This window comes from Macrobrachium nipponense, chromosome 2 (assembly GCF_015104395.2).
Source record: "Macrobrachium nipponense isolate FS-2020 chromosome 2, ASM1510439v2, whole genome shotgun sequence".
NCBI lineage: Eukaryota > Metazoa > Arthropoda > Malacostraca > Decapoda > Palaemonidae > Macrobrachium > Macrobrachium nipponense.
The window spans coordinates 128922034-128937494 of NC_087201.1; the positions used below are offsets into that span (position 1 = coordinate 128922034).

The following is a 15461-nucleotide window of genomic DNA, read 5'->3' on the forward strand; positions in this document are numbered from 1 at the left end:
TAACTTTTATTTTTTAAGAAATTCTATTTCCCAAGCAATTTGAAGCTCTTGATTCAATTGTAATAAGGTAGAGCAGAATGTTTGAAATAGTTACATCTTGTAGAGGAACGACCTGTAAAAGAAGTATTATCTTTATACTTTGGATAAGTAATGGTTAGGTCTTAATATAGAGGATTTACTGGAATCTGGGGCTTAGATATTTTCTTACACCAATACGTTAAGAATGCTAGTAATTTGCAAGAATAGTGTTTTGAAGTGGAAAAATAACTTTTTTTTTCTGTATTTCAGATAGGGGATGAGTATTTCACGTTTATAACAGAATGCAAAGACCCAAAAGCCTGTACAATCCTTTTGCGTGGGCCTAGCAAAGACATCCTCAATGAGGTCGAACGGAATTTACATGATGCTCTTGGAGTTGCACGTAACCTTGTGGTGGAGCCCAAGCTTGTTCTTGGAGGTGGTGCAGTGGAAATGGCACTCTCTCACATACTTCAAGAAAAGGCTAAATCTGTCTCTGGTGTAAAGCAGTGGCCTTATTCTGCTCTTGGACAAGCTTTAGAGGTATTTATTCATGTGCAATATAAGTAGTGAGGCTAGAGTAGACTAAGCATATGTCATTATATTGTATATATACAGTAATTAGGGATACAAGCAGCCTAACATAAAAAAATTTTGAGATATGAGCTTTGACTTGGTCCATATTTTTGTCTGAGATACTAGTGGAAAAATAAGTTCAATAACAACAAAAGAGATTGATGAAAGTATTGTTTTTAATGTTATACATAATCGTTGCATAAATGTGTAAAGCCATGAACAACTGAACAAGAAACAACTCTTGTTATCTCCATACTTAGCCCCACAATACTTCTCATACTCTCTAAAAGAAAAAAGTCCACTTTGTCCCTACTACCATATTCCTCATACTTCTCACATTGGTTTACCTCATAAATACTGCCTTCTCACTTCCTGCTCACTCTCACTTTCACTACTTCCATTCTGACCTTTCTTACCCTCTTCTGAATATAACTAATCTACTTCCATACTCACATCCATACTTTTAGTCATACCTTTCTTACCCATCTTCTGCCTACTTTATAATTTCCACTTACCACTGCCTAAATCACTCATCCTTCACCTTGCTCCCAACTCTATTCTCATCTTCATCATTCATTCTCTTCTTATCTTGCCCACCATCCTTACTAATCTAATTCCCTTTAGCCCTTTCCTTATTTCCTTACTCTCAACTCCCTTCTTGCCCTTCTGCTCTGATCTATCCCTATTCTGTACCTTCTCTTTCTTCTCCTCATTTACCACAACCATATCACTTTCATCACTTTCATCCACTTGTTCTTTCACATTCTTATCTCTCCTGGCCCATCACAAGACCCAGTAGGCCTACCTCCTACAGCTCCCTCTCCAAATAACCCTTTCATCATTTCCTTCACCTCTTTGCCCAAAACTTTTCATGCATTTTCAGTATATCTCTTTTATGTCATTTAATATCAAGTACAATGTAAAACAAGAATGAAGTTCTTATATTATATTAGTTTATGGTATAAATTAAGAATGCACACATTACGAGCATTTTGTTAAAGATAGCTTTAAAATATGGTATATGAGCATGGGTTGAATATGTATACAGTTTAGGACTTAACCCTTAAACGCCTAAGGGGTATAATAAAAATTGTCTCCCGTATGCCGAGGGGGTCTCGGAGTCAACGCCGAAGCGGAAAAAATATTTTTTTCAAAAAATCACAGCACACTTAGTTTTTTTTTTTTTTTTTTTTTTTTTTTTTTTTTTTTTTTTTTTCCTGAAAGTTTAGTATGCAACCATCAGAAATGAAAAAAATATCATTATCATATATAAATAATGCGATGTATGATAGCGTGAAAACAAAATTTCATATATAATTGTATTCAAATCGCGCTGTGATCAAAACGGTTAAAGCTAACGAGTTAATTTTTTTTTCATTGTATTGTACACTAAATTGCAATCATTTTGGTATCTACCACATTGTAAAACGATCAAAGAAACACAGAGAAGATATTATCACAACATGATGCATGAATTCGTAACGAGCAGACGTAAAAAAATGTTTTTTTCAAAAATTCACCATAAATCTAAATATTGTTCTAGAGACTTCCAATTTGTTTCAAAATGAAGATAAATGATTGAATATTACTATACTGTAAGAGTTTTAGCTTACAATTGCCGTTTTTTACCATTTCGGACGAGTTAAAGTTTACCAAATTTTTTTTTTATATATTTTTTATATGCAAATATTCCGAAAATGAGAAAAGCTACAACCTTCAATTATTTTTTGTTATATTCTACATAAAATTGCGCACATTTTCATATATAAAACTCTATGAAACGCCCTAATACTTTCAAGGGGGGGCCGGCCGGCTAATGCCCTTTTTTAAGGACAAGGAAACTTTTGATTATTCAATTACCACTTAATAAGGTGACTTGGGTGACATCTCCAAATCGCATATGATTTTTGCCTCTGACCTTCGGTTTTGTGACGCCAGGGCGATTTATCCCGAAAATAACCATTTTTCAAATTCTATCTCCTCCCTTGATATTTAATATTAAGACCTGATGTAGACCTCCAATCAAATGGAGAGTTTTTTTTTTCTAAAAGTAATTTTTTTGCTAGATATGAATTTTTCAATATGGTCTAAAAATAAACCCTATAAATCAGTAGAAAAAAATTTATAAAAAAATACGAAACAAATTGGAAAAAATTAAAAAAAAAAAAGGGCGCTAGTTGATTGTTCTATAATGTCTTTCTGAGTTATATCCAAATTCCAATGTTATAGCTTTAAAACTAAGTGAGAAGATAGATTTTGAAGGTCAATAAGTATATAGTTTTGAGATACGGGGCGTTCAAAGTTTTCCTTCGTATTTCTATAAAGACAATATTAATAAATAATGATTATTATGAATGTATATTTATTTTTTGTGTATTAATAAACCAAAAACTATTTTATTTTATTTTATTTATCATAATTTAATCATAAATGATGATCCCTTTGCTCATATATCGCAGCCTGGGGCACTGCTTGAGGCAAGATGGGGCACTCCTTCCTTCGCAATTCTCTCTCTTCCCTTCACTAACTCTGCTTATTACAGCGAATTTTCTTCTTCTGTATGTTAGCGAGATGTTTTCCTTGTATTTTCCTCTTTGGCATGATGAAATTCTTGCCCGAAACAAAGATAAACAAACGTAATTGCAAGAGAATGTCAAGAGGTGAAACTCGAAGGCGTACACTTTTTTTACAAAGACAGTTTAATAAATCATGATTGTTATGAATTTCATATTCCATTTTGGGTATTAAAAAACCAAAACTTTGTTTTTTATCATAAATTAAGATCTCTTTGCTCAAAGATCGTAGCCTTAGGCACAGTGTGACGTGTGCTGTCAAGCAAGACCAGGGCGTTACTAAGCAACCCTCCCCTCTCTCTTCACTAACTACGCATATATTATGATATTCTGTAATATAACTTGAGCGATTTTTCTCGTCTGTATGTTAGCGAGATGTTTCCCTTGTCCTTTTCCTCATTGGCATGATGAAATTCTTGCCGAAACATACATAAACATATGTGAAAGCAGGCGAATGTCAGACGTGAAATCGAACGTGTAGACTACTTGACGTCTGTGATCGCACTAAATGAATCAGGACTGGTAGTGGTAGCTTGAGCCTGAAGTCTCCTTCTCGACTCGGGGAATGTCTACAGATGCCATTTCTCCCAATTTCTTTGACAATAATTATCAAAATTTACGATAATAGAAGAAATATTGCATTTTCTTGTACGGATCAATGTTTTAGGCTTATTGAGTTACGTTAACTAATTACCCTGTAACTACGAAAGTAAGAGGAATTTTGACGAAATATTTCGTATACGTATTCTCAATTGCCATATGAAGCTCCATGAATTTTTTCATGACTTTGCATTTTTCGCCCTATACCTCCATATATAGAGGTTCCGGCCGGCCCCCTTAACAGAGCAAATATTTCGAGATTGCGACTTACACATTTCGGAGATTTGCGGCGGAGAATCCGCGCGCAGAGGGAACATTTTTTTTTTAAATTCACCATAAATCTAAATATTGTGCTAGAGACTTTGAATTTGTTTCAAAATGAAGATAAATGACTGAATATTACTAGACTGTAAGAGTTTTAGCTTACAGTTGCGTTTTTCGACCAATTTGGTAGAGTCAAAGTTGACCAAACGTGGTTTTTTTTATTTATCGTGATTTATATACAAGTATTTCGAAAATGATAAAAGCTACAACCTTCAATTATTTTTTGTTGTATTCTACATAAAATTGCACACATTTTCATATATAAAAATTTATGTAACGGCTAATTTAAAATGGTGCAAACATTACAACAATCGCACGTATGATTTTTTCGGAAGAGTTACCGCTCAGACGTAAGGATTTTTTTTTTTTCTCCTCATAAATTCACCATAAATCGAAATATTGTGCAAGAGACTTCCAATTTGTTGCAAAATTAAGGTAAATGATTGAATATTACTGGAATATAAGAGTTTTAGCTTACAATTGCGTTTTTTGACCATTTCGGTAGAGTCAAATTTGACCAAAGGTTGAAATTTTGGCACTTAACGTTATTTATATGAAAATATTTCAAAACTGATAAAAGCTACAACCATGGGTTGTTTTTAGTTGTATTGCGCATGAAATTGTGCACATTTCCATATATAAAACTTTATGTAACGGCTAATTTAGAATGGTGCAAACATTACGACAATCGCAAGTATGATTTTTTTGGAAGAGTTACTGCGTAGACGTAAGGAAAAAGTTTTTTCATAAATTCACCATAAATCGAAATATTGTGCTAGAGACTTCCAATTTGTTGCAAAATGAAGGTAAATGATTGAATATTACTCAAATATAAGAGTTTTAGCTTACAATTGCGTTTTTTGACCATTTCGGTAGAGTCAAAGTTGACCGAAGGTTGAAATTTTGGCACTTATCGTTATTTATATGAAAATATTTCAAAACGGATAAAAGCTACAATCGTGAGTATTTTTTTTGTTGTATTCTAAATGAAATTGCACACATTTTAATATACTCCATGTAACAGCTAATTTAAAATGGTGCAAAAATTATGTCAGTGACAAAATAATTTCTGAGATGTGTCACTAATACTTTTCAGTGCGATAAGAAAGAAGTTGCGCTTGCGCGCCTGTGTAACAATTGTAAACAAAACAACACTTTGATCCGTGAACTCCCAGCATCCTCCAAGGTGCATGATTCAAAAGTTTTTGGCTGGTAGGCTTTTAAGTATTTTTCCGCAAATTTTTAAAAAAACTTTTCCGTGTCGACGTAGAATACGTCCAATCGGCACCCAACAGACAATTTATCTTGACATAAAATACGTCCAATAGGCGTTTAAGGGTTAATTTACAACAACTTTGAGTTCAACATAGTTCTTGGTTTTGTTTTTACATCTAAGTAAGAATCTGCAGAAGGAATTAACAGGACTGCTGAATTTTTAAAAATGGGTTTTATTTTTATAGCTAAGTAAAATTCTGCAAAAGAAGTGATTAATAGGACCATTGAATTCCAGCTGAGCAAGTTAAATTAGACAGCTGAATAAGAATAGATTGAAGGAATGAATGAAAAGTAAATTCAGAAAGTAATGTGACTATGGCCAAAAAGAACCTATAAAAACCTTTGGTACCATGTACAGTGTGCTACACAAGGCACACCTAGGTATCTTTGGGTTTTGACATTTGTGCTGTTGTGAATAGTATGCAGTACTCTTCAGCTTTGGCATTAAGTTGTCTTTTAACGCATTATGGCTCTTGCAAAGATTAATGCATAATTGAATCTGTTACAAAAGGATTTACGTCTAGTTAATTCGTCATTGATTATGTTTGTGAAATATTTGTGAGCTCTAGATTAGTATGCACTTTACTACTTTTAAGACACCAAGTTCTTGTTGTATGCATGTAATTATTGGTTTATAGTTTTTCCTAAGCTAAGTAAGCCTAGATGGTATTTGTATTTTTATTTGCTTTTTTTGCAGTGACTATAAATGGAAAGTTGAAGAGCACCCCTTGTAGCAACCCCCCCCAATGCTTGTATATGTGTAGTTTTGTTTTTCTTACTTATAGGTTATCCCAAGAACTCTTGCACAAAACTGTGGTGCAAACATCATCAGGCTGTTAACAAACTTACGTGCAAAGCATGCCAATGGCGAGACTTTCTGGGGTGTAGATGGAGAGAGTGGAGAAATGACAGACATGAGAAACCTCAAGATTTGGGAACCACTGTCTGTGAAGCTTCAAGTTTACAAAACTGCTGTTGAGGTAACGAGAATTGAGAGTTTATTATAATTTCTTATTACACAATGTATTATTACTGAATAGTACATAATCTATTTCAGTTAAATTTTAAGATTGGTATGAATATGCTAAAAAAAAAAAAGTAGTAGGTAATAGTGCTTTTGAATGTTATGTGCAAAGGTTTTTTGTTTTTTTTTCAAGATGTAAATGACTTTTCTATTCTTGTATGTTTTCTGCAGTTCTCTGTGAGTTCCCATTTGGTGTAATTTCTTTTCTATGCTCCTCTTTCATGATATTCTGAGCCTTCCTAATACTGATGGCATCATTATTTTAAGAAACATCTCATAAGAATTTAATTGTTCCATGAACACGGCAATTTTCAGCGCCTTAGTAATCCCCCCCATGGTTGGTATGGTATTTTTGTCCTACCACGGTGGTTGCCGGTTCGATTCTCGGCCATTCCATTGAGGAGTGAGAGATGTGTATTTCTGGTGATAGAAGTTCATTCTCGACGTGGTTCGAAAGTCACGTAAAGCTGTTGGTCCCATTGCTGAATAACCACTGGTTCCATGCAACGTAAAAACCATACAAACATACAAACAAACTCACTCACTAACAAACGGAATAACTTTCAGTCTTAACAATAGGATAAATCATCTGGCGCCAGCTGGAAACCGAATAAAAACAATGAAAGATTGAAAATACAAGGGATTTGTGGCATCTGGTACCTGATGGATAGTTGATGTGGAAGTGAGTTCTGAGTGTGCACTTGAATCCAGTGACACATCAGTCTTTCTCCAACCGCCTGAGAGAGTGGATGTTGCTTTGCTCTTCTCCCAAGCCAAGTTTTTTTTTTTTTTTTTTTTTTTTTTTTTTTTTTTTTTTTTTTTTTTTTTTTTTTTTTTTTTTTTTTCTCATAGTCCATACTACCATGCTATTGTTTCATATACAGTAATACCTCAACATACAAGCATTCAGAGATACAAGCCAGCCTCCAAGCAAAATTTTACATTGAGATATGAGCGCACTTACGGATGCCAAGAGATATGAGCGCACTTACGGATGCCAACGCTAGATGGCTGAGCGCTTGGGAGCTCTCTAAGCCCGCTTCACTTGTTCAGTTCACGTGGTTGTCAACTTCCATACACATCTCCCGTGATGTGGTTGCATTATTTATGTGATTTTCACTGTATTTGTGAACATTATTTGTAATAAGTGATGGGTCCTAAGAAAGCGAGTGTTAAGGTTGGCATTGAGAAGAAAAAATGCCTGATGATGATAGAGATGAAGCATGAAATTATCAAGAAACATGAGCGTGGTGTCCGCGTGAGGGATTTGGCACGCGATTATGAGCGGAGTACTTCAACGATATGTACAATCCTCAAACAGAAGGCTGCTATCAAGAGCACAGAGGCTTCCAAAGGCATAACTAAGTTACAGACAAATATAAATGACGAGATGGAGAGGTTTCTGTTGCTGTGGATTAAGGAGAAGGAACAAGTGAAAGCGAGGCAAAGGACCTAAGACAAGTGAAGAACAGTAAGTAGACACATTAAAAAAAGTAAAAGAATAAAAATTAAAAAAAGTAATAAGTTAAAAAAAATAAGCTAAGTTCATTTAAGTTAATTTTAAGTTTAAGTGTTACACTGTATGGAACAGTTAGCCACTATCGTGTCTCAAAGGTAAAAACTCGTAATAAAACCACATTTTATTTCATATTACAGTAATCATTTATTATATTTTGTGTGTGTGTGTGTACAGTATGTGTATACAGTATAGCAAATTAAAAGCATGTTTTTTTCTGTTGTTATTATGATTGATTTGAGTGTTTTGAGAGGGCCAGAACAGCATAAATTTTAGTCATTTTATATGAGAAAAATTGAATTGAGATACGAGCAAATTAACTTACGAGCACAGTCCAGGAACGAATTACAGTGGTCCCCCCGTATTCGCGGGGGATGCGTACCAGACCCCCCCGTGAATAGTTAGAATCCTCGAATGTTTGGAACCCCTATGAAAATGCTAGAAACAGCCTATTTTGTTAGTTAAAACTCAAGAAAAACCCAATAAAAATTTTCATACTTGGTTTTTTAATAGTTTTATCACAAAAAGTGCATTTTATGATGAAATTCAAAAAAAAAAACCCAGGAATTTGTGGATATTTATCATAGAAAAATACCGCGAATGCGCGAATTTTCCGCGAATAATGCAGGGAAACGTTCCCCAGAGAAATCCGCGAATGTGTGAGTCCGCGAATCTGGAGAACGCAAATACGGGGGGTCCACTGTATACTCATATCTCAAGATATTACTGTATATCCATCCTAAAAAGTCCTGTGAGCATCAGCATATTTATTCGGCCTTCCAGGGTTCCCTTGTTTACGCTTCCTCAGGGACAGATGCAACTTGCAGTATATGTGCTTCATGCCTATTCCTACTGCTTTGTCATTGGCTGTTTTATGTATAATGCTGATCCATCTCTTTCAAGTGTAATATTGCCCTATTGCACGTTCAGGGAGAGAGGGGCCAGCCATGTATTGTTTGTTAGCTAGTCCAAGTTCTTTGATTTAATCAAAATCCAAGACACTTTAAGTATGCTTCCTACACTTGGTTTTCTTTTGAATTCTGATTCATCATTTCTCTCCAGTTAAAGTAACCAGCTTGAACGTTGTCGTCTCGAAGCTAGCTCTCTCCTGTCTTGGTCACCTTAGTTCCAGACTTACACAGACATGATGCATGTCCATGGATGTGTTTCCCTGTGAGATGTGTCATATCTCGCGGACGTGTTCCTTTGGAGATGATCTTTGCCCTTCTTCCCCCTCTGAAGTCTCACATTTGCCTTCAAGAGCTTCCCGTTTTAAGTCTTGTTTGTCGTTCATCGACTAGGTTAAGGATTTCCTTGCCTGTTGTTCACGTCCGCGGACGTAGCTGACGTGCTTCTTCAGCTACAGTGGATCATCACCAACATATATGAAAAGATTCAAATTAAGTAAACTGACAATAAAGGTAAAACCATTTTCACCTTATATTAGTGGTTTTTCTTCATAATAAATACCCTATTCAAGGAATAATTCCATATCAATGAAATCAACCTTTTAACTCGAGTGGTGAGCGAACAAAATTTAACATTAAGTCATAAAGTTGCTTTCACAGCAATGTTTATTGTTTTAGTTATAAAGCATATCTTCATAATAAAAACCCTATTTGAGGAATAATTCCTTGGGGAAAGTATTTTTCAGAAGACAAAAAAACACTTTACAATATGCATTGATTACTTTATTTTGATGTGATTAGATCAATATTACAGTACTGTAATAACTTCAAGTCAGTGGATTCATTCAATCAAGCCTGTACGGCCTTCATTGTGGGAATTGAAAGTCTTTGTGTTCACCCAAACTTTAACCCTTCCCAGGTGGGAAGAGTTCTTATTTCATAATTTATTTACATTTTGAGAGTATTGACCTGACACGTTGAGATTCAGACCTACTCAGCTGGTTAATTACTGAAGTCTAGACCATGAAGGCTTTGGGGTGAAGGAAGGATGAGGAATTTCTGCCCTCTAACTTAGCCTAGCCTAAGTGGTCAAGTTCTTAGCCTAGCAAATGTTTGAGTTTGTAGCCTAGCCTGGCCTAGCTAGTTCAAAAGTACTTTAACCATCTTAACCTAGCCTAGCATAGTTATTTCGAACCTTCCTTTCCATCTTAGCTATCTTAAGTGGTTGAATTCTTAGCCTAGCAAGTGGTTGTATTCTTACCCTTGCTGACCCTAGCTAGTTCGAACCTAATTTTTCCATCTTAGAGCCTAAGTGGTTAAATTCTTAGACCGTGCCCGGCCCTGCCCTGCTGGCTGAACTAGTTCGAACCTGTCCCCACCAACTTAGTCTAGCCTAAGTGGTTGGATCCTAGTCCTAGCCTACTTAGTTAAAACATATCCCTCCATCCTAATATAGCCCAAGTGTTTGAGTTCCTAGACTAGCCTAGCTGGTTTGAGCTTATGTTTATCAGATGTACTCGTCGATTTTCCAGAGCATGTTCTTCTGCTTCATTAATTCTGATTTCTGCAAGATTTTCCCATTCTTCAAGATATTGGGAATGGGTTAGGTTAGGTTGAGTTCAGTACCTAGCCTATCCAACCTTTATATATCCAAGTAACGAGATCAGTTGTGTATCACAATATCCTAGTTCTTGTCTCTGCAGGAGTTGAGATCCGTATTAGTGCTCTGCTATGTTGCTCAGGAACATCACCATGGTGGTTCCTAAGTCAAAAAGGGGGCCATGTCTTATCATCATAGGACGTCTCAACTGATGAGTAGCATACTAATCGTATGTCATCATAGGGGTCACCTCATAGGACATATCTTCTGTTGGAAATGCACATTTCCTTGGCAGCGCAAGGACTTCTCCCCTGCCTGCAGTACAGTTTCTTTGACAATGAACAAGTTGACAGTAGGATATTTAGAACATATCTGCGTTGAGGATATTTTCATATTTCTCCATCCCACACTGCCTCCATCTTATCTTCTATGATGTTCACTTCTTATGACGTCACAACACAAATCCCTTACATTCTTGAAACATCTTATTAAATCAAACATGTTTCTCCTACATTGACCAATAAAGAAAAAAAAAAAAATAACACGGACTAAACTGATATATCAATATCTTCATTACTCAATGAGAGTTCTCAGCTATACTTACTAAAGTCAAGATTGTACATATGCTGTCAGCTATACTTACTAAAGTCAAGATCATATATATGCTGAAATACTCCCCACATGCAAATTACAAAGGTTGTCTCAGTGTTTTTTTGTTGAGACATTTACAAGGCTTGCAGGTTTGTCTAACAGAGTTGTTTTGAATAGGTTAGGGCAGTGAAGTTACAACTTCAGCTATGCATCATATTAGATTTTCAAGTCATTGTTATAGCTGCTTAGAATGTTCTTACAGGAGATATAGATACTGAACATTTCAACATTTGATGCCTTTTCACAGTGGGACTAAATTTAATGTTATAGTTTGATAAATCTAAAGTGTAACTAAATGATTGTTTGCCAATCATTATAATAGGTGAAAGTTTTGTTGTAAGTTATAAATGCAAATAACCAATATTAGGACTATAACTCCCTTAACCCTTAAACGCCTATTGGGCGTATTAAACATCAATGAAAATTGTTTGTTGGGTGCCGAATTGACGTTTGAAATGTCGATGCAAAAAAGCTTTTTTAAAAATTCGCGGAAAAATAGTTATAGGTCTACATGGCGAAAACTTTTTTAATCACCCACCTTGAGGGATGCTGGGAGTTCACGGATCAAGCTGTTGTTTTGTTTACAATCGTTACCCAGGCGTGCAAGCGTGAATTTCTTTCTTCTCGCACTAAAAAGCATCAGCGACACGTGTCTGAAATTATTTCGTCACTTTGACATAATTTTTGCACCATTTTACATAAGCCGTTACATAGAGTTTTATATATGAAAATGTGTGCAATTTCATGTAGAATACAACAAAAACAACCCATGGTTGTAGCTTTTATCAGTTTTGAAATATTTCCATATAAATAACGATGAGTGACAAAATTTCAACCTTCGGTCAACTTTTACTCGACCGAAATGGTTGAAAAACGCAATTGTAAGCTAAAATTCTTATATTCTAGTAGTATTCAATTATTCACCTTCATTTTACAACAAATTTTGAAGTCTCTAGCACAATATTTTGATTTAAGTGAATTTATAAAAACATTTTCCTTACGTTCGTGCTGTAACTCTTCCGAAAAAATCAGAAATTTTTTCGTAAAGTTTTATATATGGAAATGTGCGCAATTTCATGTAGGATACAACAAAAAAACAACCCACGGTTGTAGCTTTTATCAGTTTTGGAACATTTTCATATAAATAACGATGTGCCAAAATATCAACCTTCGGTCAACTTTAACTCGACCGAAATGGTTGAAAAAGACAATTGTAAGCTAAAACTCTTACATTCTAGTAATATTCAATTATTCACCTTTATTTTCCAACAAATGGGAAGTCTCTAGCACAATATTTCAATTTATGGTGAATTTTTGGGAAAACTATTTTTTTCCTTGCGTCTGCGCAGTAACTTTCGAAAAAATCAGAAATTTTTTTGTCCAATTGTCGTAAGGTTTGCACCGTTTTATATTAGCTGTTACATAAAGTTTTATATATGAAAATGTGCACAATTTCATGTAGAGTACAACAAAAAACAACCCATGGTTGTAGCTTTTATCAGTTTTGAAATATTTTCATATAAATAACGATAAGTGCCAAAAATTTTGAACCTTTGGGCAACTTTGACTCTTACGTTCTAGTAATATTCAATCATTTACATTCATTTTGCAACAAATTGGAAGTCTCTAGCACAATATTTCAATTTATGGTGAATTTATGAAAAAAAAACCCTTTTCCTTAAGTCTGCATGGTAACTGCTGAAAAAATCAGACATTTTTTCATCCAATTGTCGTAATGTTTGCACCGTTTTATATTAGCCGTTATATAAAGTTATATATGAAAGTGTAGCTTTTATCAGTTTTGAAATATTTTCATATAAATAACAATAAGTGCCAAAATTTCAACCTTCAGTCAACTTTGATTCGACCAAAATGGTCAAAAAACGTAATTGTAAGCTAAAACTATTACATTCTAGTAATATTCAATCATTTTGCCTTTAGTTTTGCAACAAATTGGAAGTCTAGCACAATTTTTCGATTTATGGTGAATTTATGAAAAAAAAACCTTTTTTCCTTACGTCCGCGTGGTAACTTCCGAAAAAAATCAAAAATTTTTTCGTCCGATTGTCACAAGGTTTACACCATTTTATATTAGCCGTTACATAAAGTTTTATATATGAACATGTGCGCAATTTTATGTAGAATACAACAAAGAACAACCCATGGTTGTAGCTTTTATCAGGTTTGAAATATTTTCATATAAATAATGATAAATAGAAAAAATTTGACCTTCGGTCAACTTTAACTCGACCGAAATGGTCGAAAACTGCAATTGTAAGGTACAACACTTACAGTCTAGTAATATTCAATCAATTACCTTCATTTGGCAACAAATGGGAAGTCTCTAGCACAATATTTTGATTTATGGTGAATTTTTTAAAACAACCTTTTTTTACGTCCTCGCGTTACAAATTCATGGATCATATTGTGATAATATTTTCTCTGTGTTGCTTTGATCGTTTTGCAATTTGTTTATACCAATATCATTGCAATTTATTGTACAATACAAAAAAAAAATAATTAACTCATTAGCTTTAACCGTTTTGCTCACAGCGCGATCTGTATACAATTATATATGATTTTTTTTTTTTTTTGCGCTGTCATGTATTCCAATATTTATATATGGTAATGATATTTTTTTCATTTCCGATGGTTGCATACTAAACTTCAGGCAATGACAAAAAAAGGAGCCAAAAATTAACTCTTAATCTTGAAAATTAAATGGGCTGTGATTTTCTGAAGAAACTTTTTTTTCCCGCTTCGGCGCTCACTTGCGAACGCCGCTGGCATACAGGAGACACTTTCGGAAATACCAGCTCGGCGTTTAAGGGTTAAGATAGTCACTACAGTATTTTGATTTCATAATAAGGTTTTCTCCTGTGGTATTTGAATAATTGTTTAAATACTGTTTATGTTGTTTGCCTAAAAACATGTTAACTATGTGTTTTGCTATGTTGATAAAAAAGGTTCTCTCTTTAGTGGTAGTTTTATTGAGCTTAAGCCACTGTATATGACATGACAAAAGCTGACTTTATCAGAGAACCATATTTGGAAAGTGAATGGGCTTGATTCACAGGCTTAATAATTTGTTTTTAATAATAAATGGTAAGGTTTACTGTATTAGATTTGACAAGGGTGGATTGTAAGGGAAATCTAGTAACTTCAAGGTAATATATAACCTAAGTGTTATCTCCATTTTTCAGACGGCTGTGTTGCTGCTTCGCATTGATGACATCGTTTCTGGCTCTAAAAAGAACAAAGGGGATGCTAATTCAAAGGAAATGCCTGATGCTGGTCCAATGGATTAATTTACCTAATACATATTTGCTTTTTGTAGAAACCCAAGAGACTTTGGCTATGTAATTTATGGCAATTATCCTCGGCTTAGTAATTTTGTTGAAGTACGAATGATTCTATTATTATTGACATTCCCTCTATACTTTAAGATGCAATGCTAACAACTTTTAGTTTTTTACACTAAGTGAATATTTACTTGAAATAAAAACTTCTCATGCTTAGACATCTGTTTGGTTTATATATTAAATCCTTTGTTCATTGGGAACAACACAAGCTAGAGCCATCTATGTAGGATTATCTTTCAGCATGAGCTGGAAACCAGTCAAATCTTGGTAAAAAGGTTCCTAACCAAACATTTACAGGTGAAGAACAAGATCAAGATCAAGGTAGAATCACTTGCTGCTGACCTGTTGAAAGGCTTGGATTGCAGAAGTATTACTCATTTTTTCCTTTCTGTGTGTGTTTGTGTTTTTTTTTTTTTTTTTTTTTTTCTTCTTATTTTTTAGTGGGGGGGGGGGGGGTTAGGTTTGGAAAGAGGAGGAAGACAGACAAGTGTATTTTCTAGCTTCCTCAGAGGGAATACTCCCTCGATGGAAGCACAGAATCTATTTAGCTACATTTTTACCCATAAGTATATATATATATATATATATATATATATATATATATACTATATATATATATATATCATATATATATATCTATATATATATCTATATATATATAATCTATATATATATATCTATATACTATATATCTTTATCTATATATATATCTATATTATATATCTATCTATATATATATATCATATATATATATATCTATATCTATATATATATCTATATCTATATATATATATATCTATAGTCTATATAATATATATATATATCTATATATATAATATTCTATATATATATATATATATCTATAATCATATATCTATATCTATATATATATATATATCATATATATATATCTATATATTATATATATCTATATATTATATATTATATCTATATATATATATATATCTATATATATATATCTATATATATATATATTATATATCTATATATATCTATATTATATATCATCTATA

General features: G+C 33.8%; 1 protein-coding gene across 1 annotated transcript in view; it reads left to right on the forward strand.

Moving 5' to 3' along the window:
- The window catches only part of LOC135220985 (T-complex protein 1 subunit gamma-like), a 95542-nt gene extending 80957 nt beyond the window's left edge, over positions 1–14585 (forward strand). The window contains exons 8-10 of the mRNA XM_064258688.1: positions 287–561; positions 6152–6346; positions 14269–14585. Of these exons, the coding sequence (XP_064114758.1) occupies positions 287–561; positions 6152–6346; positions 14269–14373 (575 nt within the window). The 3' untranslated portion in view covers positions 14374–14585. The remainder of the gene's footprint in view (positions 1–286; positions 562–6151; positions 6347–14268) is intronic.
- Positions 14586–15461: the final 876 nt, after the last annotated feature.